General features: G+C 31.9%; 2 protein-coding genes across 2 annotated transcripts in view; both read left to right on the top strand.

Moving 5' to 3' along the window:
- LOC140445484 (octopamine receptor beta-2R-like) overlaps positions 1 to 24626 on the top strand; it is an 853944-nt gene that overhangs the window by 352168 nt on the left and 477150 nt on the right. The gene's annotated exons all lie outside the window — the stretch shown is intronic.
- Positions 75 to 10006, top strand: LOC140446450 (uncharacterized). Its single transcript, XM_072539004.1, has 5 exons — positions 75 to 219; positions 1958 to 2668; positions 2768 to 3138; positions 7316 to 7498; positions 9773 to 10006. Exons 1-5 carry the CDS (start codon positions 75 to 77, stop codon positions 10004 to 10006), a joined length of 1644 nt encoding a protein of 547 aa, XP_072395105.1.

Raw genomic sequence — 24626 nt, 5'->3', positions numbered from 1 at the left:
AAGTAAAAAAAAAACTGTCGAACACTCAGCTAAACTGAAATGGAAATAGGCTGGACATAACGAACATCTTAAGGATGGCCGATGGAATAAAGAAATCAGGAATTGGCGGCCACATGAAGCCAAAAGATCACGAGGAAAACAGCAAATGCGCTGAAGCGACGATACTAAAAGAACTGCATGACCAATGTGGAAACGTCTTACAAACAACAGAGATGAATGGCAAGAATTAGGAGAGATTAACAAAGTTTAATGTAAGTTATAAATTGTGAATCTTAGTGATATATTGGAATAAACTGTAAGTGTACAAACTCTTTACATAATATCCAGTTAAATTAGCATTCAAATCAGCAAATTGCAATTATTTGTTATTGTTGTCAATAAACAAATCCAGTTTTACCAGCAAATAACCGCTTTTAGTAAAGACCGATATACCTGTTTTAGCAGGTGTACAGAGTCGGACTTACTTTTCATAAACGTTTATCGAAATGAATTTAAACATGGAATCACACAACAGTTCTACAATACAAGACCATCAAAAACAAATAAACACATCACAGTCATACTCATCGGCAGCGTCGAGAGTGCAATTTCCTTTAAAGTCCCAAGCAATTATCTTTAGTGCCTTAGAAAACACCAAACTTCAAGACTACCTTCTCCCACTTGGAAATATAATTCAACCGAAGAATATAATCTTCTCTTCTAGATTGTCTAATAATCGCATATGTATGTATTTATCCAATAAACAAATAGTGGACGATTTTATGAATAATCATGGTCAAATAGAAATACAAGGTGAAATTGTCAGAGCAAGAAGGTTAGTTACACCAGCGGAACGACTTGTGCTCTCCGGCGTGTGTCCTTCAATACCGCACGACTTGCTTATCAATGAGTTACAAAAAATCGGCATAGTTCCTGTCTCCCCCATGACCTTTCTCAAAATAAGTGCTTCTATGCCTGAATACAATCACATCCTTAGTTTTCGAAGACAAATCTATATCAGTCCACACAATCTAACACTACCAGAGTCATTTACTCTTGTTTTTGACAACACGACATATAGAATATTCATTTCTCAAGACAGTTTAGTTTGCTTTAGATGCAAGAAGCCAGGACACATCGCTTCACAGTGCTCCGAACCACTAGCTCAACTAAACCCCAACCAAAACAATGAAGCATCGGTATCCAGCGCAACAAATATATCCTTGCAAGCATCCAATGACATAAACCCTTCTCAGTGTGAACAAATGTCTATTTCTAATATCCCGGAGATACCGAACAAAGTAGATGCATCAAATAAGGACAGTCACATAATTAATCAACCAAAAAGAAACTTTGATGAAATTATTTCACCTGAAGCAGATCCATCTTCAAAAGAATGTAACATTTTTCCACCACCTAAAGTCCAAGCAAAATCTAAAAAAGCTAAAATTAGTTCAGCAAGCACTTCTGAATGCTCATATTCTCTCTTACTTGACCCTGCTAAAAACTTCATAGAAAATCACCCTCTACCTTTCCCTCTAAACGTTGATCAACTTAACATGCTCCTAATGAATATCACGGGGTCAACAGATCCTATAACCACAATTAAAGAATATACCACAGACCTATCAGCTTTGTCCGATATGCTCAGTCAAGTTTATCCCCATTTAAAGGAAAGATCCATAAAACGTAAATTCACGTCCATAAGGAAAAAAATCTATAATTATCTTAACAGTGAGACATCGGAAGCGGAAAGTGACACATCTCAGTTAAGTCAACATTAAATTCAAGTCTCTACTTCAGTGGAATATTGATGGTTTTTTCCATCGCCTTGCTATGCTCCATCATCTAATTGGTGAACAATCTCCTGATGTAATATGCCTACAGGAAACTAATCTGAATCCCCCAAAAAAATATAACTCCAACCAATATGACTGTTTTCGCAAAGACAGGATAACAAATAATAATTTTTCTTCAGGCGGAGTAGCCACATTAGTAAAAAAATCACTATCGGCGAAAGAATTTCCAGTGACTACAAATCTGGAAGTTGTAGTCGTGGAAATACAATCATCAAACAGGTATTTTATTTGCAACGTTTACTTACCCTCCAGTCGCCAAGTAACGTACAACGATTTAAAGGAGTTATTCAATCAAATACCATCCTCTCGCATCATCGTGGGAGATTTTAATAGCCATAATATTATTTGGGGCTCCTCTTATTCAAATGCTAGAGGAAAAATTGTCGAAAATATAATTTCAGATTTTCAATTGAATTTTCTTAATGACGGATCTCCAACCAGATTTAACATTAATACCGGAAATTCTTCAGCAATTGATCTAAGTCTTTGTGACCCTGCACTCACACCTCGATTATTTTGGGAAGTTTTACAATACACTTATGGGAGCGACCACCATCCTATAGTAATAAAAAACTCTATGGCTCTGACCCATGACGTTTTCATACCCAGATGGAAAACTGAAACTGCTGATTGGTTAAAATTCGAAAATTATATCGACAACTCAATGCCGAACTGTAAAATAGCTGAAAGCATTGATGAATCCTTACACAATTTGAATAGCATTATCATAAGTAGTGCTGAACAATTCGTTGGAAAATTAAAAAAGACAAAGAATAATCAGACTCCTGTACCTTGGTGGAACTCAGAGTGTGGAGCAGCTATTAGAGCAAGTAAAACTGCATTTAATAAATATAAAAGACATAAAACACCTGAAAATAAAACCATGTTCAAATCACTTAAAGCTAAGACACAACTTATTATAAAACAAGCTAAGAAGGCTTCCTGGTCCAAGTATGTTTCAGAAATAAATACCTCAACTCCTGTCAGCGAAGTATGGAAAAAAATAAGAAAAATTTCTGGTCTGAAATACACGCCAATGATTTCTAAATTAAAAGTTGACAATAGGATTTCAACTTCTCCCCAAGAAATAGCTAATACCCTAGCTGAATCTTTTAGAGAAATGTCTTCAAACAGTAACTACAGTGATACATTCCTTGAAAGGAAAATAATAATAGAGAATACTGATCTTTTTGCAAATGACAATTTAAATGATCCATTAGATCTACCTTTCACTTTTGAAGAACTGGAAAATGCTTTATCCGAATTAAAAAATACTAGCCCGGGCCTAGACGATATCCCGGCAATATTTCTAAAACATCTTCCTTACTCAGCAAAATTATTTATTCTTTAACTTTTTAACTTAATTTGGCAAAATAATAAATTTCCATCAATTTGGTCTAAAGCTATTATATTACCTTTTTTAAAACCTCAAAAATCAATCCTAGAACCTGACTCATACAGACCAATCAGCTTAACATGTTCTATGAGCAAATTGATGGAAAAAATGGTAAATCTTAGATTAACGTGGACATTAGAATTATCAAATCGTTTAGTTCCGGAACAAAACGGTTTCAGACAAAATCGTTCGGGCATTGACAATATTCTTGATCTAGAATCTGACATTCATGAAGCGCTAGCAACCAAACAACATTGTATTGCAATATTTTTCGACTTGAAAAGGGCATTTAATACTTGTTGGAAATTCAATATTCTGAAAGAACTACATTCATGGAATATTCGTGGAAATTGCCTGAAATTTATTAAAAACTTTCTACAGAACCGATCTTTTTGCGTAAGAGTACATAATACTTACTCAGAGGAGAAAAGTGAAGAAAATGGAACACCCCAAGGATCAGTCCTAAGCCCTACTTTATTCTTAGTGGCAATAAATAATATTATTAACAACCTTACTAAACCTCTAAAGGCTCGACTTTTCGCAGATGACCTTGTTGTCTATATCAAAGGAAATAACACCGAATCAATGACAAACGCTTTGCAATGTTTTCTAAACCAATTAGAACAATGGTCTCTAACGACCGGATTCAAATTTTCAGTAACAAAAACATCAGGTATACTCTTCTCCAAAAAGGTCTCATCAATGCCCCCTACATTAAAATTATACAACACTACGCTACCATTTAAACCAACGGCAAAGTTCTTAGGTATGTGGTTTGATCAAAAACTTACTTGGCAAGAACATATAAAACAAACAGTTTTAACATGTCATAAAAGACTGAATCTAATGAAAACATTGGCAAACCGAAATTGGGGATCAGATCAGGAAACTCTGTTGAGAATATATAAAACACTAATTAGATCTAAATTAGATTATGGATCAATTGCATATGCATCTGCTTCAAAAACACTACTTAAAAAACTTGACAGCATACACAACGCTGGTATTAGAATTGCACTCGGAGCCTTCCGGACAACTCCCTCCGAAAGCATACTGAGCGAAGCCGGCGAACCACCTCTAAATTACCGAAGAATGTACTTAGCTCTAGCGCATGCTACATCTATAGCCTCAAATATAAAAAAAACCCCTCTACTGTAATACTTTTAGTAACAAATATATTAATTATTACAATAATAAGCCCCGTGCTCCCAAACCTTATTACGAGAGAATCCGATTATATAGCTCCAGACTGAACATTCAATTCCCAACAGTATTTCAAACGAATACCAATAACTATCTACCTTGGACTATTGAACAGCCCAAAGTCATTACAGCGTTAAGCATATATAATAAACATGAAACTAGTCCTATTATTTTTAAAGTTAAACTAAATTCAATCCTAGATCAACAATACAATGAGTGGATTAAAATTTATACAGATGCATCCAAAGGGGAACTTGGCGTTGGAGTAGCAGTGGTAACCCCAAATGACACTTTTCAATTTAAACTTCCTCTAAATTCAAGCATCTATACTGCAGAACTATTTGGTTTGCTCAAAGCCATCAAGCAAGTAAATATTAAAAACATCCCTTGTTGTCTAGTCCTTTCTGACTCTCTCAGCGCAGTCAAAGCTATGCAAAATGTATACCCTAAACACCCCATTGAGAAAATTATCAGGGCCGAATTAATGAAAGCTCAAGAAAATTTCAGAAGAGTCCACTTCCTATGGATACCATCTCATATAGGCATAGAAGGGAATGAAGAAGCAGATACTAGTGCGCGTAACGCTATCACCAGTGACGTATCAGAAACAGAGTGTCGGAGTATCGCAGGCGATCTAAAAGTTCATTTCAAAAATAAGGTGTTAAGTGCGTGGAATCGGGAGTGGAGTGACTCTAGTTCGAAACTCAGAACCATCAAAAGCGATATTTTTTCATGGAAGTGCACAGCCAGAAGTAGAAGATGCCAAACTATTATTACACGTCTACGACTTGGACACTGTAGGTATACTCATGCCTATCTCTTCTCAAATAGTGAACCACCAAAATGCGAAGCATGCAATACAGTAGACAGTATAAAGCACTTCTTGATAGACTGTCCTAAATATGTAAATCAAAGACAGTCTTACAATTTGCCAAATAACCTGAAAGCACTACTCAACAAAAGTTTAGTTCCGGACAATTTATTAGGTTACTTAAAATGTATAAATATGTTACACAAAATTTAACTTAATTAATTGTTACAAATGTTCAATTGTTCACAAATTGTAATTAATTGTTACAATGATTGACTGTTACAAACATTAATTTAATATTATTACAAATGTTACAGGAGTGTCGCTAATAACCTTTGGGTGGATGCGACTTTGTTTCTTTAAATAAAAAAAAAAAAAAAAAGAATTAGGAGAGGCCTATATTCGACAATTTAAATAGAGAGAAGGGCGTTAAAAAAAAATATCCATTCTCACAAGCAAGATCATTTTTCACTTAACTTACATATTGAGTATGTTTCCAATTTTTTTATTTAAACATTTAAGTATAAAGTTAAAGTAACAATGATGACGTGAAGAATAATGTATATTTAGGTAAATCTAAACCAAGAAATAATCGTTTTGTCCATATTAAATCTGCTTTCTTTCGCATTTAAGCTCTGAATTTTAAAAGTATTTCTAAACATACGATTAATATTCGCAGATTACACAAAATCCAGCAGAATTACTTGACATCTGCAAATAAACGAATTATCTTTCCTTTTCAAACAATCAAGGGGTAACTAAAGTTTTGGGGTGAATATATTAATTTCAAAATCTATTATCGTCAAGTGCCAGCGTAAACTAAATTTGGAACATAAATTTGAATACAATAGTTATTCTCCTATTTCAATTTAAATCTCAGTTCCAGATTTTGAATTAGGAACTGTCTTATACAGAGTCTCATTTGGTATTCTAAATTTCGTGTGTTTGTAAAAGTATTCACCAAATTGTTTTCACTGGGTTATCAAATATTCCAAAGCAGGATTATACTGGCTCGATGAACAGGTGGTTTGCTTTATTTGACAAGTATTAAATTACTCCGTATTATTCTCATAAATTGAAATAAAGGATAAAATTATAAAATATAAAAATACACGTAGAATACATTGTATTATGCAAGGAATCATACAGGATTTTGTTGAGCAGAATATTCTTTAATTGTAGTCGTTTAACCCCTAGACAAGGATATCTATTTATTTATTGATTTATCTTGTACGCTGCACCACAAAATTATATATATATTATATAATTCTTTTTTGAGCAGTTGTAACGTTTTTTTTAATAAGCTATTCAAATAACTCAAATAATTTGAAGACATATTTTAGCTAAACAAATTAATAGCAATCATATTATTATATTTTCTACTAAAACATGCAAAGTTATTGCTTGCAGTTACCACAGATAGTCTACAACAGTCTGAAGTTTACTGGAGTCCGTAACAGTTTGGAAGCGCAAGCAGTCCATTAAGCTACTAAATAGCAAAGAACAACTGAGTAATAAAGTAAAAGTAAAGTTATAACAAATATAGTTACATACAATCATCGTCATCATAATCTAGCCTTTATTTATCACATCCATTGCTGGACATAGGCCTCCCTTAAACTCCTCTATTCTATGATATTTTGTGCTCTTTTTTGCCAATTTTTGGTGATATACCTGATGTCATCAGCCCAACGTGTATGTGGTCTTCCTCTAGTACGTTTGTCTGCTCTTGGAGTCCAATTTGTAATTTTGCTGGTCTATCGTGAGTAATGCATTCTCGCTAAATGGCCTGCTCAGTTCCATAATTACAAAGGCATCAAAAAATAGCTGGCAATTAGATTGCTGATTCGTATCGGTACCAACTTGTATGCAGGAAGAATTCTAAATCGAATAGGATATCTTTTTAAATTCACGGAAGTTCAACTCATAGGCTAAATAATCCCCAACCCCATGACACATTCCAATGGTTTATAGGAAAATGTCCTAGAAAGATGTAAGACTGGTGTAAATAAGATCTTACTAAATAAATGTAAGTAAATATCATAACTAGAAACAAAAACGTAACAGAATCAATTCTACGTCAACCAAACCCCAGTCGAAAGCGTGACGTACTACAACTACTTCGGCACCGCAGTAAATGAGGAATGGGCTAATAATCAGGAGATAAGAGCGCGCATCGAAAAAGCTAGATCCACTTTCAACTGGATGGGGGCCTTCTTTAAGAGCCACAACTTCTCTGTTAGTAAAAAAGTAAGCATGTTGCAATGCTACGTCTTTCCCGCTTTTTTTTTATTGCGGACTTTGAATAAAGATATATGCAGAAGATTGAAAGACGTACTTTAAGATGTAACTATATCGGAGTATACTAAAGATTTAGAGCAGAAAGTATAAAATAAACTACTGAGCATGCATATGTACACTACTAGAAATTAGAACTGTCATTAAAGATTGTTAACAGCTAGCTCTCTCTGTGTGTACCCTTACTTCTAACAACAACCTACCACCACCATTCTGCCGTGTTAACTCAAAAGGGCGTAACTGCAATTTTTATTAAAAATGAGTTTCATATCCCACGAGTTATTTAGTAATCTTTTCTACAAATCTACCTGGGTTTCATAGCCGTATCTGCAATAAAACCGGATATATACTGCTTAAATTAATAGCCGTATCTGAATTTTCTACTAAAATGTTAGCTTTAAAAGCCGCAACTGTAAATGTTAACACAAAAAGCCGTAACTAAAAAGTTTTTGGCAGATACAGCCTATTCACTTAACATTTCAAGATATTATTATGTTGGCGCGAAAAGTAGTAAACTGTCAATTTACTTTATTTCTATCTAACCTTACTTTTTCGTGTTTTCATAGAATGTTGTTCATAATAAATATGAATAATAATTTTGCAGAAACAACTAGTAATTATATTCTCTACTAATTTATATAAAAGGCTAAACAAATACAAATTGTTACCTTGTACCTATGTGTCAAGGTAAATATTTTTGTTTCTGAAGTTATTGTAAATGGATCTTTTTGTAGGTGATTATGCTCCCAAGATGCGATACTTTCAAAGAAATTATATTTACTCCTAGACTGATAGCCTTTAATGAGAGCTTTGTTCTAGTTGGTACTTCTAAAACTTCTACAGTTGCTGTTCTATGGCATGAAGCTATTTATGGACGACAAAAGGCTGATATTGTTAGCACATTTTATGCATTTTTAAACAAAATTAGGGATTCCGAAGAAGTTTTTGTTTGGGTGGATAATTGTTTCGGTCAGAACAAAAATTGGTGCTTGTACACATTTTTTTTGTATGCTTTAAACGCATTAGAATTGAACATTAGGAAAATAACTCTAAGATATTTTGAGTTAGGCCATACATTTATGGCAGCTGACTCATTTCATCATAGAGTCGAGCAATCACTAAATCCACAAGGTAAAGTTTATGACTTCGTTGATTTTGTAAATGCGGTTAAAACGTCAACACGTAATGTCGAAGTTATCGACGTGGCTTTTAATGATTTTTACAACTGGAAAGACGAATCATCTCAATATAAAATAACAAGGTTGATCCCTCGTCCGCACCTTTAACAAATGGTGGAAGTTTAGTTCATGAGAGGTTTCCATACATTAGGTTATAAAACTAGTTTTGAAGGAGAAATCATAAGTGCCAATTCTTTAAAGGCTAATATCCAAAAAATTGGTATTGCAAAACCACTCTCTATCTCTCAACCACGAGGTATTACCATGGAAAGAACACAGAATATAATCACTAAAATTGGTCAAATATTGCCCCCAAATCGCATTACATTTTGGAAAAATATTTTTGTCAGCGAAAATGTGGACACAATAATTGATAATTAATATAATAACTAGTTCGGAGCAGAAAATTAAGCATTAATTATTTATATTTGATTGACTGAGTATGATATTTTAGTTAGTCTGTATTGTTGTTTAGTTTTTTAACTTTTCCTAATTATTAAGAATAACTTGCGAAATTAATACAACATTAATATTGTAACGTTCATTTGTTTAATGCAATAAATATTTTTAAAAAATCATGTAGTTACGTTCTTAATTGTATACCTCCTGTTAAGTGAAAAAGGCGTATCTGTCAAAAGTGTTGTTTTCCCAAGTTGATACTCTACCAAAATCTGTTACATGATAGTATAAACCTATTTGTTAACTTCTATATGTTAAAAGTCACAACTTTTAAAAAAATCACGATAGCCTCATCAAAATCACTAAAACTGATTTTTCTCGCAAACTAGTTTAAAGCAGATACGTCCTTTTGAGTTAACACGGCAGCATTGATGTGTGCTGAAGATAAACAGGGCAAAAGTATAAAAGACCGTAAACATCCGACAGAAAACTAAGTTCTTGACTTCCTGCTCGCGCTCCAATTTGTAATGGGTAGTTAAAGTTTAACTAAATAAAAAGATATTCAAATAAAGAACAGAAATAAAATTTACTTGTATACAATAGTGTACAATAAAAATAAAAAGACGAATTCTGGTATATAAATTGACAGCTGCGGTTCGACGCTGATGCCGGCGAACAGAAAAGACTGAACGTTTGGATCAGTAACACAAAGGACGAGCTTAAGTCAATACCCGAACACCGTAGAAACAGCCGATCAGTAATCAGTGCCGACGAGAGGTTAGACGAAAGCTGTCGAAATCCTCAACCTAGTCGAGGAACGGAAATAAAAAGTATGGGGAAAAGAATGGTAGCTTCTGATCAGTACTCAAAAACTCGAAGGTAGAATCTCGTATCAAATAAATACTCCGGATCGAATTTTCTGTTCTTTTTCTTCTGTGAGAAGTTTACCAGTGTTTTCTGTTTAATTCTGTTTATTTGTCCTTTTTTCCTTTTGTGACACACTCTATTTCTAATCTTCTATATTGTTTACATTTCTGGTGTTTTATTTTGTAAGTATATTTTCTAAGCAATTTTCTTTCTTTTAATTTGTTGTTACATTTCCTTATTTCACCATGCAGTTCGCTTTCTTTCATTGCTCTTTTTACTTATTCTACATACTTCTGTCGCTGTACTTATCACAACCTCTTTAAATAAGTTTCATCGATAGTTGTTCTGCGTTTGTACTCCTTATCTATTCTTTAGTATTTGCTAGCTTCTGATTTATGGTCATATTGTACTTCTCAGTATTTTGTCTATTTCTTAATTTATATTATCGAATAGTTTCCTTTTCTTGTTTCTTTTCGTCCAGTTTATTAATTTTATTTTTATTTCACTCATTTTATGTATGTTACATTTATTGCTACTAGATAGTGGTCACTTCCTATTTCTTCTTTTCAACTAATCAATATTTTAATCAATTGTCGATTTCTTCTCTCTACTTTTAACTTCTCTTTTGTAATTGTGGATATGTTTAAACAATGTATTAGTTATTACTGTATTGTGCATCATTCAGAAGTCTATGCATGCTGTAGTTCTATATTTTCCCATTACATCTTAATAATTCTTTTACTTGCGACTACTCTGCTATTGAAGTCATCCACTAAGTATATTCCCTTCTGCTTGTTCCGTGACCAATGCTAATTCTTCCCAGAATTTATACTTATTATAAGCCGAGTCTTCATCATTTGGGCCATATACAATTATTAATATTTTCAAGTTCTTGCTTTCGACATTCATCTCCATTGATAGTATTCTCTCTCTCCAGGCATCCTAATCAGGTATTGGTTTTGTTAATCTGGTATGTATTATACATCCAACCCTTGCCACTACTCTGCTGTTTTCTTTTTTTCCACTATATATAAATACATGACCATTTTCTGTTTTTACCATTCCTTGTTCTTTTTTCTTAGTTTCAGTTATTAGTATATGTAGTCCTATTTCTTCGAACTCCATCTCCAGTTCTTTTCCTTTGCTTTGTACAATTCTAATATTCCAAACTTACAAATTTCTTTTCTATTCTCCTTGTTATTTTTGCAGTTCCCGCTCCTTTCCGTTATTATTTGTTGTGCTTGTTTCCTTATTTATTGCCATGTTCGTTAATTTATATTCCAATCTATTATTTACTCTTAGTTTTTTGTTCTTTCTAGTTTTCCTTCGATCCTGTTCCATTTTCATTCTTTTTTTCTACAGTTAGTTTGTTATACCCGGTTCACAATTTGTTGATAGCTCACTACAAGTTTAACCCTAATTAGAAAACTGAAATACAGAGAGTATAGGTAATAGGATATAATAGTAAAAACCAACCTAAAACTGACGGTTTAAGACGTTTTCGACTAACCCACCTTATATCCGAAGGAATACAATACCTTATAATCCTATTACGGGGGTATTTTGAATGGTGAGAGATGAACGACCAGTGTCGTAGAGTATATGATTGAAACATTTATTTGAACTAAATAAATATATTTTTTAAATTGTACTTATGTAAATTGTATTTTTTAATAAAACCTATTTATTTTATTCGGAGAAAAAAAGCACGAAACAGATCGGAATGGAGAAGAATCCTAGAACAGGCCAAGACCCAAAAAGGGTTGTCGAGCCAGTGATGATGATGATGATGATTTATTTTATTCAAAAATAAAAAGTTTCTTGCCATTTGTAAAAGATACATTTATTTAATTAAGGAAAAAGGCGCCAAATGTCGCCTGGCAAAATTTCCAATGTGTTTTAAATGTATCCATTATTTTCGAATCCGGAGAATACTAATAAATATTTTTGAAAAATTTAAACGCAGAATGAAAGATTACATTATTACTCAGGGCAGAAAGTCCCTGAAAACTTCTACAGTGTTTATTTTAATATGTTATGTAACAGGGGTGAAAATAAAAGAGAAAATATTGTATAATTTTTAATTAAAAATATTGCATGCAAAAGAAACTTTTATATTCTAAAAAATATTTCATTCTGCTTTTAAATTTTTCAAAAATGCTTTTTAGTTTTCTCAGGATTTGAAAAAAAAATGATAGGTACATTTAAAACACATTGAACATTTTGACAGGCGACATTTTGCACCTTTCCCCTTTAATACCTTACGATTACAACTACTATTACCTTATATAATTACGATTAGAAAACTATTCAAATTCAAAATAAATAGGATTAACTTCGGAATCCGAGTCGTCTTGAGGGTTAATAATTAGGTTAATAATCTCTACGGTCGCATCAATTATGTTATCAAGATCCCACATTTTTTGTTCTTCTTCTATTACATGTCTTACTGCATCTTTCCAGTTTTGTTTTGTAATATGTTATAAAGACTCGTATAACAATTCACGAACAACTTGTATTTTATATGACGTATTTTTTCTAGCCACATAACTTTTCATTTGTGCCCAAATGAGTTCAATTGGATTTATTTCGCAGTGGTAGGGTGGAAGTCTAAAGACTGTGATGTTTCGCCTTTCCGCCATTTTGTCAACTACGTATTTCTTGAACTTAGATTTGTGTTGCCGGCCAATTTTTAAAAGTTCTGCTTTTACCATTCCATCTTCGTAAGGCAGATACTTATTCCGCAGCCAGTCAAGAATATCCTGTTTCTTCCACGCATTCGTTAGAAGTCTTTCTACTAGTCGTGAATGATAAGGTGCATTATCTAATACTATAATTGAATTTGGTGGTATGTGTTGAATCATTTGCTCAAAATACTCTTCGAAAATATCAGCTGTCATCTCCTCGTAATAGTCTTTTGTGCTTTTGGAATGAAATTCCAACAAACCATGCTTAACAAATGCTTTTTCACTGCCAATGTGAGAAATTATTAATCTACTGCCTTTACCAGAAGGTGAGGAGATACCAGTAGACCAACCTTCCATAAAGGCTTGCCTGGAGCTTAATATATTTTTATCTGACCAAATTTTTTTTAGAGTATGACCTGAGTTTACCCACGTTTCATCCTGGTAGAAGATGGGCCTTTCTTCAGCCCGGAATTTTCGTATGAATCTTAGATAATTTCTTCTCCAACATCATCTTCTCCTCCCGGTCAATAAAAAGTGATTTTCGGTCTGATTTCTCCCACCGGAAATTTAATTCTTTTAAAACTTGCCACAATTTAGTTCGTCCGATATGAGGCAAATCCGGGTCGTGTCTAACTTCTTGTAAAATTTTGTTTAGGTTTGGTATTTCTTTTTTGAAAAAAAATCCATGAATTTTCCTTCGAATACCATTTTTGGGAAATTTATCAATTTCAATAGGCTTTTTCCCTCTCTTTAAGTGTTCGTTTGTGTTTGGGTTAGCTATACCGTGTTTTTTTCTTTCTGATAGGAACCTATATAAAGTTGACTCTCCTACGCCAGTCATGTTGGCACAACTTTCGACTATGTTGCGAACAGTGTTTGTAGGATTCTGAGAAACCAGAGCATCGTGAACATTCAGGACAATAGTCTTCTCTCTTGGTGAATAGACAGACTTACTGACTGTACGCAACAGTACCGGTGTAAAACTTGATGATGAAGCCATCACAAACAATCCAACAAAACGAGCACGAGCGAAAGGTACGTATATGTTCGTAGGTATATGAAATAAAAAATCACTCACGCACTGCACATAATTCGCAAAAGAAATATTCGAGACGCTAATTACTGCCGTAGACGCGGAAACACCGACGAGCCGTAAATTACATGCGATCAAAAACGTACTAAACAAAAAAATTGTTTTCGTTCGTAATAACTTCACCCTTTCAAGTTAAGTTTCGAATATAATTATATTATTAAAAATCTGGGGAATTCCATCTTAATTATCTTGCAACGAATAGTACCTTTGGATATGAATTCCAGGTTTTCTAGTAAAGTGATTAAACGCAAAGATTACTATTGAAATATCTAAAGAGATAAGGTATTCTTATTTACAAAATTGTTAATGGTTAAATTCTTATTTTTATTAATATAATATAATAACCAACATTAGTCGTGAAAGTTTTAATTGTTTTTTTGCTAAATATATTAGTATTAAAATATTATCAATATTATATATTAACAGTATTAAAACATTATATTATTATTTAATGAATAAACACCTTAGGAACGCCTATGATTTACTACCGTTTTATGAGTTTGAGGCATATTTCGTGCTCTCAACAATTTGTGAACGAAGAATAAGTCCAATTCTTACTAAATTCCCATTCGTGTTTTCTCCCTTTAGCCTTTGTCTTATTTCTTTCTGCATTTCTCTTTCTATTGCAGTAAGATCGTAATTAATCTATAAGCGTCGTTCTCTAATTGTTACCTAAAGAAAATTGGTCATAGTACTTATTAATATATTTGGATCTACTGTCTTAATTTGAAGGCCCGTTATTACCCCATTGTTTTCTTTTTGTTTTCTTCACATTCTGCTTTAAGCTGCTTACTTCTTGTTTCATTATCTCGTTCTATATCTCTAATCTTTTATATTCGTCTTTCAAGAATTGGTGTTCCTGTTCTATTGGGTTAATTTCATGTCGCATTTCTTTCTGCTCCCTTCGCATTTCTTTTGTATCACACCTCATGTCTTCAATTTCATTTCTCATTTCGTTCATCAACTCAAAGAGTTTATCGATTTTTTTAACTTTGCTCTGTTTAGCTTGTATTCCAAATATCTTCTTGCTTACTTTGAAATACTCTTTCTTTTTCATTCTGATTTCTCCTCATTTTAATAAGATCTTTATCTGTTGAGTCACTATTTATGTTAAATTTAATTTAATAATTTAATTTTATCCAATTAAGTTTTAAATGTAATACATAATTTACAATGCCTAAGTGCAGCTCTGTTTACCTTAACTTTCTATATATATAAAACAGGCTCAGACAAAAAGAAGTCGTATCTAACTCCTCCCAGCTTGTTTTGTCGTTTCGAATTTAAATATATTGCATTTTTTGTAATTGATTAAACACTTGCCAGATTATTTTATATGTTTGGGTCCACTATTTACATCAGACCACTTTACATTAAAACTTTTGCATTAAAGTCACTTGAAACTCTCCAAAATTGAGTTTAATTTCGCAGTTAATTATTACACGTGTACTGTTGAAATACCTGATAAAACCAGGTCAGACGACGACTTTAAATTACATAATTATATTTTGTGTCTGCACTCTGTACACACATGGATTATGACTTAAACATACTCTTTAAGCTTTTTGTACCTAGTTGTTGTTATTCTAATAATATCGTTGTTTAATTAAATGAATATTATATGAACAGCCTTTGTGCTCTATTTATTCCGATGGTAAATTCCTCGTTTAGCGCACCAAAAATAACGTATCATACCTAAAAACAATAAGAAAAAATATTTGTTGTAGACCAGTGTATTTAACACAATTTTGTTAAGCGATATAAGTAATGCCTTGATCGAAACAATACATATTTATGACACATTTAACACATATTTATAACAAAAGCAATTAAAATTAATTTGTTTCTAATTTTTGTTATTTAATTCTAAAGTTTTAAAAAAGCTTTGATTTAAAGTCCTTTATTTTGGCGCATATAATACTTATTTAACTGTTTTTAAAAATTATTGGCTCCTTGTTAAGGTAAACAGTGTTTAGATTTGTGACTTTTAACACGTTAAACGCCACGAGAAGCAAGGTCAATCACTAAACTTACTGACGCCATAAAAAGCACCGTTGTATCTCATACCCTTAGTGTATGTCAGGCTGCGTTGTTCATTCGTGCTTCACAATATCCATTTATTTATTTGGAATACAGTTTTTCAGTAGCTTGATGAACTCTTTTAAATATTTTGCCTGCATTTTTAGAATATAAGTTTCTATAACATCTTATAATGTTGTAGTAATAAAACAATATGTTATTATGTAGCTTAAAATTAAGTTTTATTTATATTATAACGTACAAAACTATTGTCTAATGCAAAAGAGCAGTAAATGTTCTTTAAAATTAGCAATACATGAACCTCGTAAAAATACGTGATACAATAGAATTTATTCTAATATACTCTAAAACGGGTTTTAATCTTGCAAATTTTCTAATTTTATCTGCTACATTTTTTACGTAACATGCGACACACATGTTCTGGTCGAATTTTGCATGTTCTCTATAAGGTGACCTCCACGAGCATGTGGCATCTGTTGCTATGGATTAGTTAGTTTAGAGAAATCTACCAGTTGACAAAACAACTCTTCCTTGAAAGATGTGATGGACATGTTGCTGTTGTTTACTTTTTGGTAAATTATATAGTCGTTAACAAAGCTGGCCCTACAAGGAGCCGAATTGCTATTTTACGATACCATTTTACTGATTTTCATAATGCTGGAGAATAAGACTTAAGTTGGTCGGATATATAGAGAAAACAGAAGAAAAACAGAGAAAACACAAAGACAGAATAAAATTTTGTTATAGGATGCGGGCACATAAATTTGCAACGCCCTGTACATACCTAAATGTGAATAGATAATTGTTTCTAGGTATTTTTTGATGTTATATTTTAAAAGCCTTTGGTTTTTTTTTCGCTGAAAAGGCCAAAGCCACCAGGTAGTTATTGTATTTAGAAAGTATAAAATAAAACCATTATTATTTTCAAAGAAAGTTGTTTAGAAGCGATGCTTGGGTTTTTCTAATGTAAAATAAGAGGAGGGATATAGGAATTTTCTGATTTATTAGCGAGTTTGGAATGGGGATAAAAAAGAGTAAATGTTTTGAAAGTTTGGTGTAGAAAAGATTATTATGAGATGGTCATCCGAAAGAAGCAGTTAAAGTTTTAAGTAGTCAGTTGAGAAGCAAGTGCCAGTGGTGTTAATAGTTAGAAGTGGGTGGCTGAAAGGTGGAACGAGAAATAGGTCAAAGTTGAGAAGTCGAATACCTCCTTTATTCTATAAAGTCCAAGTGAGTAAGTTACAAGAACTATAACTATTAAAAATATTTGCGACACCAAGTAAAAAAAATACTTGGGTCTCAGGAGATTGTTAGTATATGAAAGAGAGGAGAAGATTTTGGAGTTTGTTGAACGAGTACTGGTAAGATAGGCCTGCTCGTGTTTTGGAGAAAGAGTTGCTGTTATACTGATAGGTTGATACTTAGAACGGAGAAGGCTTTGATTGGTAGCCTAACATAATCAACAAGGGGGAGCTATTTTGGTCGAAAGGAGACATCGTCGTGTGTGAATTGAAAGGTCAGTCAATAATTTTTTGTTACAGAATTTTTTTGTATATTTCAAATAAAAGACTCTATACTCTATACTATATTAAAATACCATAAATTTTATAAAAGTTTAAAAAAAATTAATTAAAGTTTTCTGATTCACATTGCAAATATCATAAAGTTTTTTTAACGTACAAGGATAACTATTAATATCGCTTAATAAATTTAAAAAGTTTCTTTTTATAATATTCAGAATTTTATTTTTTTTTTTGAGTACAAAAACATATGAACAAACAAAGATTCTAATATTTCAAAATTTTCATAGGAAGTGTAATTATTTTACAAATATCCAAACTTCTTGTTTATGTTGTTCTATCAATGTTATAAAAAACCAAACCGATAAATATTTGGTAAATTAAAATTATTTTATGTGATACAATTTTCATTGGGACAGTTAAGCCCATGGAATTTATTTGATAAATTTTCATATTATTTCCTTTGATAATAAAATATATTTGTATTTGTTTATTTATGTTATTTGTATTTATTTCTTTTTCCTATTTTATCCCAATAAGGAACAATAAAGAGATACTGGAAGCCACGAGAAATAATAAGTATAACCTAAGCTAATTAATTTTTTTTGTGTAACAAAATGGCACCCTCAGATTGTTTTTTTATGTATGAGTTGCGACATTTAGATAATTAATTAAATGATTAATTAAAGTAATTAAATAAATAAAAAGTTAATATAAAAGTGGGAAAAATCAGATCATAGTAAAATGACGAACCAACGTGTGGCATGAAAGTATTTCAAGTTGTGAATTTGAAAGGATAGGAAACGGAAAAACAGGTGATTGAAAATGTATTTGCCCGTCGGAAAGAGTTAATATATTTCAAAGTTTATAAAATATTTTTTTTTTGATTTATTTTTCTCTAGGTAGAATTTTCACATATTTATTTTATTTTTGATTGATTTGAATTTTGATCAGCAATGTCTTTATTTCGTCGGTATTTGTATCTTCCCACTTCTAAATTCTAGCTTTTTGCCTGTGACCACTTATATTCTAATTTTGATGTGCATATTGATTAGTTTTTAGTACAATCCACTTTATCATATCGTTATTTGCAAATAGTTGAAATAGTTAAGGAGAGTTTTATCATAGATTTCTAAAAACTCAGCTTTGATACCCGAGTCCTGAATAGTAAATGTAACATTTTTTAAGTTCTGGCCATCTACATTGTTCCATATCAAGGGTGTGTTATGATCAATCGCAATGTCATCTTCTTCTAAAGAGCTTTCCTCATTTGACAGTCGATATGGGGAAATAACATTTTCAATGGTATCGTCTACTTTTCTTGAGTTTTGCGATATTGAAGGTAAATCTTGTAAATTACTTTGCATTTTGTGTCCTTTTGCTTTCCAAAACACCTTGATTTGACGAAGAGCTACTTATTTCGTCATCACTATCTAGTTCAAAATTTTCACTTTCAAAAAATCACGAACACTGTCATCACTCTCTTCGTCTGAAAAAACTTTTCCACTAGCTTTTGCAAACGCTTTTGCTCGTTTTCATATGACATATTGAGAACTGATAATACACACTAAAACCTCGTCCGGCAACTGACTAATGAGTTACACATACTGTATTTATCTAGAGAATGTAACATATAAAATAAACAAGTTACGACAGGTTCAATCTTATCTTATACGAGAAGCAAGTGCGCATCACATGGCTCCAGGAATCCAAAAGTTATTTGTGGCCACGAGATGCACACGTGCTTCTCAATTAAAATAATTCGAAAAATAAATTCTAATAAAAATTTAAGATTTTGTACTCAAATAAAATATAACTATTTAAAATGCATAACTATTATTGTAAATGTGTGTAATCATTTTGGCCCACATAACTTTCTATTACTATGCATTGTGGCGTTTAAGGTGTTGAAATTTATATTCGGATAAGTTCTCAAATAATGTAAATATTTTAATAATTCTTGCTATAATAACAGTAGTAGTATGTCGATAATGAAAACATTTTTAAATATACTGGTTTTTATGGTCCATTTTTATCTAAGTAAGAAATCGTCCTGTAAAAAATAAATACATAAATTTTCATTTTTTGCGTGGCTTCTACTCAAAATCTTTTAAGGTCTCATATTGTTCTTTTATCCCATGAACCTTTCTGAAAATGATAATAAATCTGATCTTTTCGCCAAATCCCCCTAATCTGCAGTAGCAGAACTGGAGAAATTGTAAGAAAAATCGATTTTCTCGTTATGTGCTTTCATGCTTTTGCAAAAAGCCACTTTATTGTAGGTTCCAATGTAAAAGTCAAATTATGACGCAATAGTATAAAGAAATTTGTGACAATAGGGATTTGTATTTTATTTCATCTTGCTTGAATAATTTATTGCTGTTCCAAAAAATTAACGCAGCGTTTTCATTTCTTTTGTTTTTACTCGCTGTTACAATACACGTATTTTCTTAGAAAATTTATAGCTTGTCGTTCTTAATTTTATTTTTTAGCGACCTTACATAATTTTCTAATCTTACAGGTAGTACGAAAAATAAAAGTAATGGAAATATGGTAATAAACTAATAATAATGTTACTTATATTATTTAGAAAATTAAATAATGGTCTATACGAAAAAAGCTGGATGACAAATAAAATAGTAAGGGATAAAATAATTTTAGTTTATTTAAGTTTTATTGCTTCGTTTTTTTTTGTTTGTTTTGTTTTAAATTTTGTTTTAAATCGTTACAATTGATATATCACGAAAAAATTTAAAAGTTTAAACGATTATTCTACATTTTAGCGGTACGACGCATTTCTCCAATGTCTCCACAAGTCTAGTAGTATTTTTCTAACACTAGTATTTGGATTTTCCAAAAAATCTCTACAGGCTACTACAAAGAGCGACAAATGCGTATTACTTCATACAATGTTAGAAGTCTTATATCAGACGAGAAGATGATGAAACTAAAGAAAGAGCTGAAAAACATAAAACGGGACATCATCGGCCTCAGTGAAATAAGGCGAAGAGGAGAAGCCCAAATTACTCTTAAATCAGGACAGGTATTTTATTTTAGAGGTGAAAAAGATAGAATTGTATATCTCATCTTCAAACTAAATGCAAGATATAACGTTAAGGTAATCCAGACATATGCTCCAACGACTACCCACTCGGATGAAGAAATTTAAAAAAATTATGAGGACCTAGAAACAATGATACATGCCACACCAGCATATTACACAATAATTATGGGCGACTTTATTGCAAAAATGGGGTTTAAACAAGATGACGCAGAAGTAGCAATTGGTAAGTATGGCTATGGCGAAAGAAATGTACGACGGCAAAGATTGCTGAACTTCTTACACCAGGAAAATTTATTCAAGATGAACTCTTTTTTTCGTTAAAAAACCTCAGCGTAAATGGACTTGGATCAGCCCAGATTGCCGCGTCAATTATGAAATAGATTATATCATAACAAACAGAAAAGAAATAATCAAAGACATCGAAGTACCAAACAAATTTTCAATAGGAAGCGACCACAGATTAGTCCGTGTTAAAGTACAATTAAATGTCAAAAATTGAAAAGAACAAAGATGATCCTAAAAACAAAAAAAAAAAAAGAAATGGATTTCCCTAGAAAACAACGACCTGTATGAAGGTACACTAACCAGACATACACAAGACTTGCAAGACGAAATAAAAGATGTAAATCAAGCAAATGATAGCATAATGAAAGCTCTAAATGGCTCAGAGCCAAAATACCAAAGAGCTAATAGGTAAAAGAAGACAGCTAACGGAAAAATAGGACTCCAACTACACAACAATGAAGAAATTAAATAAAGATATCCACCAGTCAATCCGAAAAGACGTAAGAAAAAACAATACTAGAAAAATAACTAAAAATAATTTAAGAAAACAAAAGTTTAAAAGTTTTGAGGCAAAATACAAACAACATAGGCAACAAAAATATGTACAAGATAAAAAACAAATATGGAAACATTACTATTGATAGAACCAAAATCGACAAAAATGTATGAGAGCATCGACGAAAGGCAAGATCAGCCCCTGCCCAAAATCGCAAACCAGGGAGGATAATTAATAGCAGAAATAACTCCATACGAAATCAAAACGGCACTTTTAGAAATGAAAAATAACAAATACCCTGGCGATGACGAAGTAGTGATCGAAGCGATCAAACTAGGTGGAAATAAAATTATAAAGGCTTTGGCTAAGCTTTTCACCAAATGCAGAAAAACTCCTTCTCAATGGAATAATGCAGTCATTACTTTACACTACTTTATTACACAAGCAAGGAGACATAACATATTTTAAAAACTACTGTCCTATCTGTTTGCTTTCACACATATATAAACTTTTACCAAAAATTAAAAAAAAAGACTGGGCGCTAAATTAGACTTCTATCAGCCTAGAGAACAAGCTGGATTTAGATCGGGATTCAGCACTAACGACCACTTACTAGTGATAAAGAACCTGATAGAAAAGTCTGCAGAATACAACAAACCATTGGCACTAATATTTGTCGACTATAAATAAGCAGTCGATACCATAAAATGTTAAAAGTCTTGACAGAATGCCAAATAGACCATCGCTACATTAACATTATCAAATATATCTACCAAAATGCCACAGCTAGCGTAACGTTTTTTAAATAAGAAACAAATAAATTCTGTATACAGCGAGGAGTATGGCAAGGAGACACAGACTCTCCAAAGGTATTCTCGACACTTGTAGAACATACTTGTAAGAAGGCACGTCTAAACGAGCATGGTATCGACATAAATGGAGAGAAGCTCAGTCATTTGAGATTTGCAGATGACATCGTCCTTATAGCCGATCGTATGAATGATGCAATAATATTGTTTGAAAAATTATATCACGCTTCCTTGGGGGTCGGACTAAAGAATAATATGATCAAGACACAAATAATGACTGATCTTTTGCTAAATCGAAATATTGGTGTTGATGGACATAAAATTCGGTTGGGCAGAGATAACCACGTGGCATAGGATTAAGCGTTTGGTAAATTAAACTATGTATTTAAATCGGATCTACCCATATGCCTCAAAAGGAAAATCTTGGACCAATGTGTGTTACTTGTTCTCACTTGTGGAGCGGAAAGATTAACACTCACAAAAAGGTAGTTAATAAGATTCGCGTGACTCAGATGGCTATGTGGACAGGTTGATGATGATGATGATAAGTATTTGGATTTTTCGTAACAGAAAGCAGGACACCAAGTTCGTTGACGTGGTCACCACTAACTGGTTTATTTGTATTTGCCTATTTGTTCTCCAATATTCTATTATTCTCCAATACAAAGTACCAAGTCGACTCTTTTGTAGATAGCGCAATTCTTCATTTTTAGAAACAACTAAATTTAAAGATAATACACGAATGTTTATATTTTTGATGATTAACGGATTATAACACCTAGGTATAGATCCTTATATTATTCAAAAGCGGAAACTTGGGGACACCATTTGAGTAATATCTACTGCAACATTTTAAGTGGCATAATGACATGATAGATCCTACCCTTTAAAAATCAAAAACTTAATATTTTAATTACTCTACCTCCAATTTTATTTCATTTACTTCGTACCAACAATTAGATTATATAGATCAATTCAACATCCTCCTGATACTTTCTTATTCCTCTAATATTAGTTGCATCTTTCCACCTTAAAATATCGATAATGTAGCATTTTTCATATAAAAATGCTTGCACGTTAGTTAAGATTTACGACGTCAGAACCCCACAACGTTGCCAAAACATCAAAATAGTTAGTAAGTGAGGAATTTTTAAAATGTCAACTATTTGTCAAACAATTATATTAACAGTAAATACACTTAGTTTTAAGACTACTGCAACACACTAAAATACATAAAAAAACATTTTAATACAAAATTTTATATTCTAAATTTTTTAAACTTACCTCTTTTAGGACTTTAATAGTAAAACCGTTCCGCCATTATTTCTTGTTCAAAATAATCTATCTTATATGAAAGCTTATCAGCTTTCTACAGACTATTTATTTATTTTGGCATAGCACAATCACAACACACAACAATAATTAGTTTTTAAAGCTATTAATCTAAATTTAATATGTATTTTTAAATATAATTTATTAATATATACTATATTATGATCAAATTGTGTTAGAAATCAAAACATAAACAAAATTCTTACTTTAAAAAAGCGGCAACACTTTATACACTTTTGCCACACGCTGAACAGTCAATAAAATTTGAAGTATTCCCGTATCAGTTGCGTACAATTGTCTAATCTATTTAAATAAAATTATTCTTTTATGGAATATGAGACTTCCAGAGTTATTTCATAAAATTTATATTATAAATAATAACAAATGTTTTTGGTTATTTAATCAATATAATTCTAAAATTTCCAATATAATGATGATTACATTTTTCTTATTATTACACCATGTTGACGCCTATAAAAGATCGGGCAGTTCCATATGGGTTTCGTATTATTAGCTGTCTTAGGAAAATTTGAACTATAAGGTTGAGGTTCTGGAAATTTTAAATATAAGTGATGTCACTTTATATAAATTGTGACGTTCAAGCATTTTTATATGAAAAATGCTATACTGCATCTAGTTTACTTTAAAATTATTTACTTAAAATTGTTCAATATCAGACTTCACTCTATAAAAATATAATGTATTGCATTTACCATAACTCCTAAATAAGTGTCATTTAGATATCCACAAGGAAAATGATTTTTTTGTAGTTGGCAATATACCATAAATGTCACAAATTGTATTTAAAAAATCCATTATGAAAGGTATAATAATATAATAGAACCCTTTCGGGCTACATCATATCACAGAACGTTTTCAGTATGACTATTCCATCATCAGTGCTTGCTAGGTTTTTGACGTTTAAAGCCAATAAATATCTTGGTAAAAACCCTTTTAATATGGTTAAATTAATTTTAAGTTACTTTGTTGCTGATAATATCTATTTTTGGATGTTTAAGTTATTTACTTAATTTATTTCCTGGCAACGTAGAACTTCAACACTGAAGTTGATGAGCCTTAGATAAAGTGTATATGAGGGCTTTTTAATAGCCAAATATTTGATATTTGATATTCGTGGTAAAAGACTTTCTCCCTCTTGTGTCGTTTCCCCATTACTGAAGATCGTGATTTCTTCCAATATCCCTAACATTTTTTCTCCATTGGTCCCTATCTTCAAATGCTCTGAGAGCTTCGCAGCATGAATTTTTAGCTGAATTATTATTTTGGTCGGACCATCTAGTTAGTGATCGTCC

Source organism: Diabrotica undecimpunctata, chromosome 7, assembly GCF_040954645.1.
Source record: "Diabrotica undecimpunctata isolate CICGRU chromosome 7, icDiaUnde3, whole genome shotgun sequence".
NCBI classification, from domain to species: domain Eukaryota; kingdom Metazoa; phylum Arthropoda; class Insecta; order Coleoptera; family Chrysomelidae; genus Diabrotica; species Diabrotica undecimpunctata.
The sequence above is the reverse complement of the archived record's forward strand: the minus strand, read 5'-3'. Positions and strand labels throughout refer to the sequence as shown.

Bases quoted from the DNA above. Each gene is read 5' to 3' on its own strand.
- LOC140446450 (XM_072539004.1), top strand. From the start codon at position 75: ATGGCCGATGGAATAAAGAAATCAGGAATTGGCGGCCACATGAAGCCA. The intron at 2,669-2,767 runs GTAAAACTGCAT...TTATAAAACAAG, and splicing joins TGGAGCAGCTATTAGAGCAA to CTAAGAAGGCTTCCTGGTCC. The intron at 7,499-9,772 runs GTAAGCATGTTG...ATAAATTGACAG, and splicing joins ACTTCTCTGTTAGTAAAAAA to CTGCGGTTCGACGCTGATGC.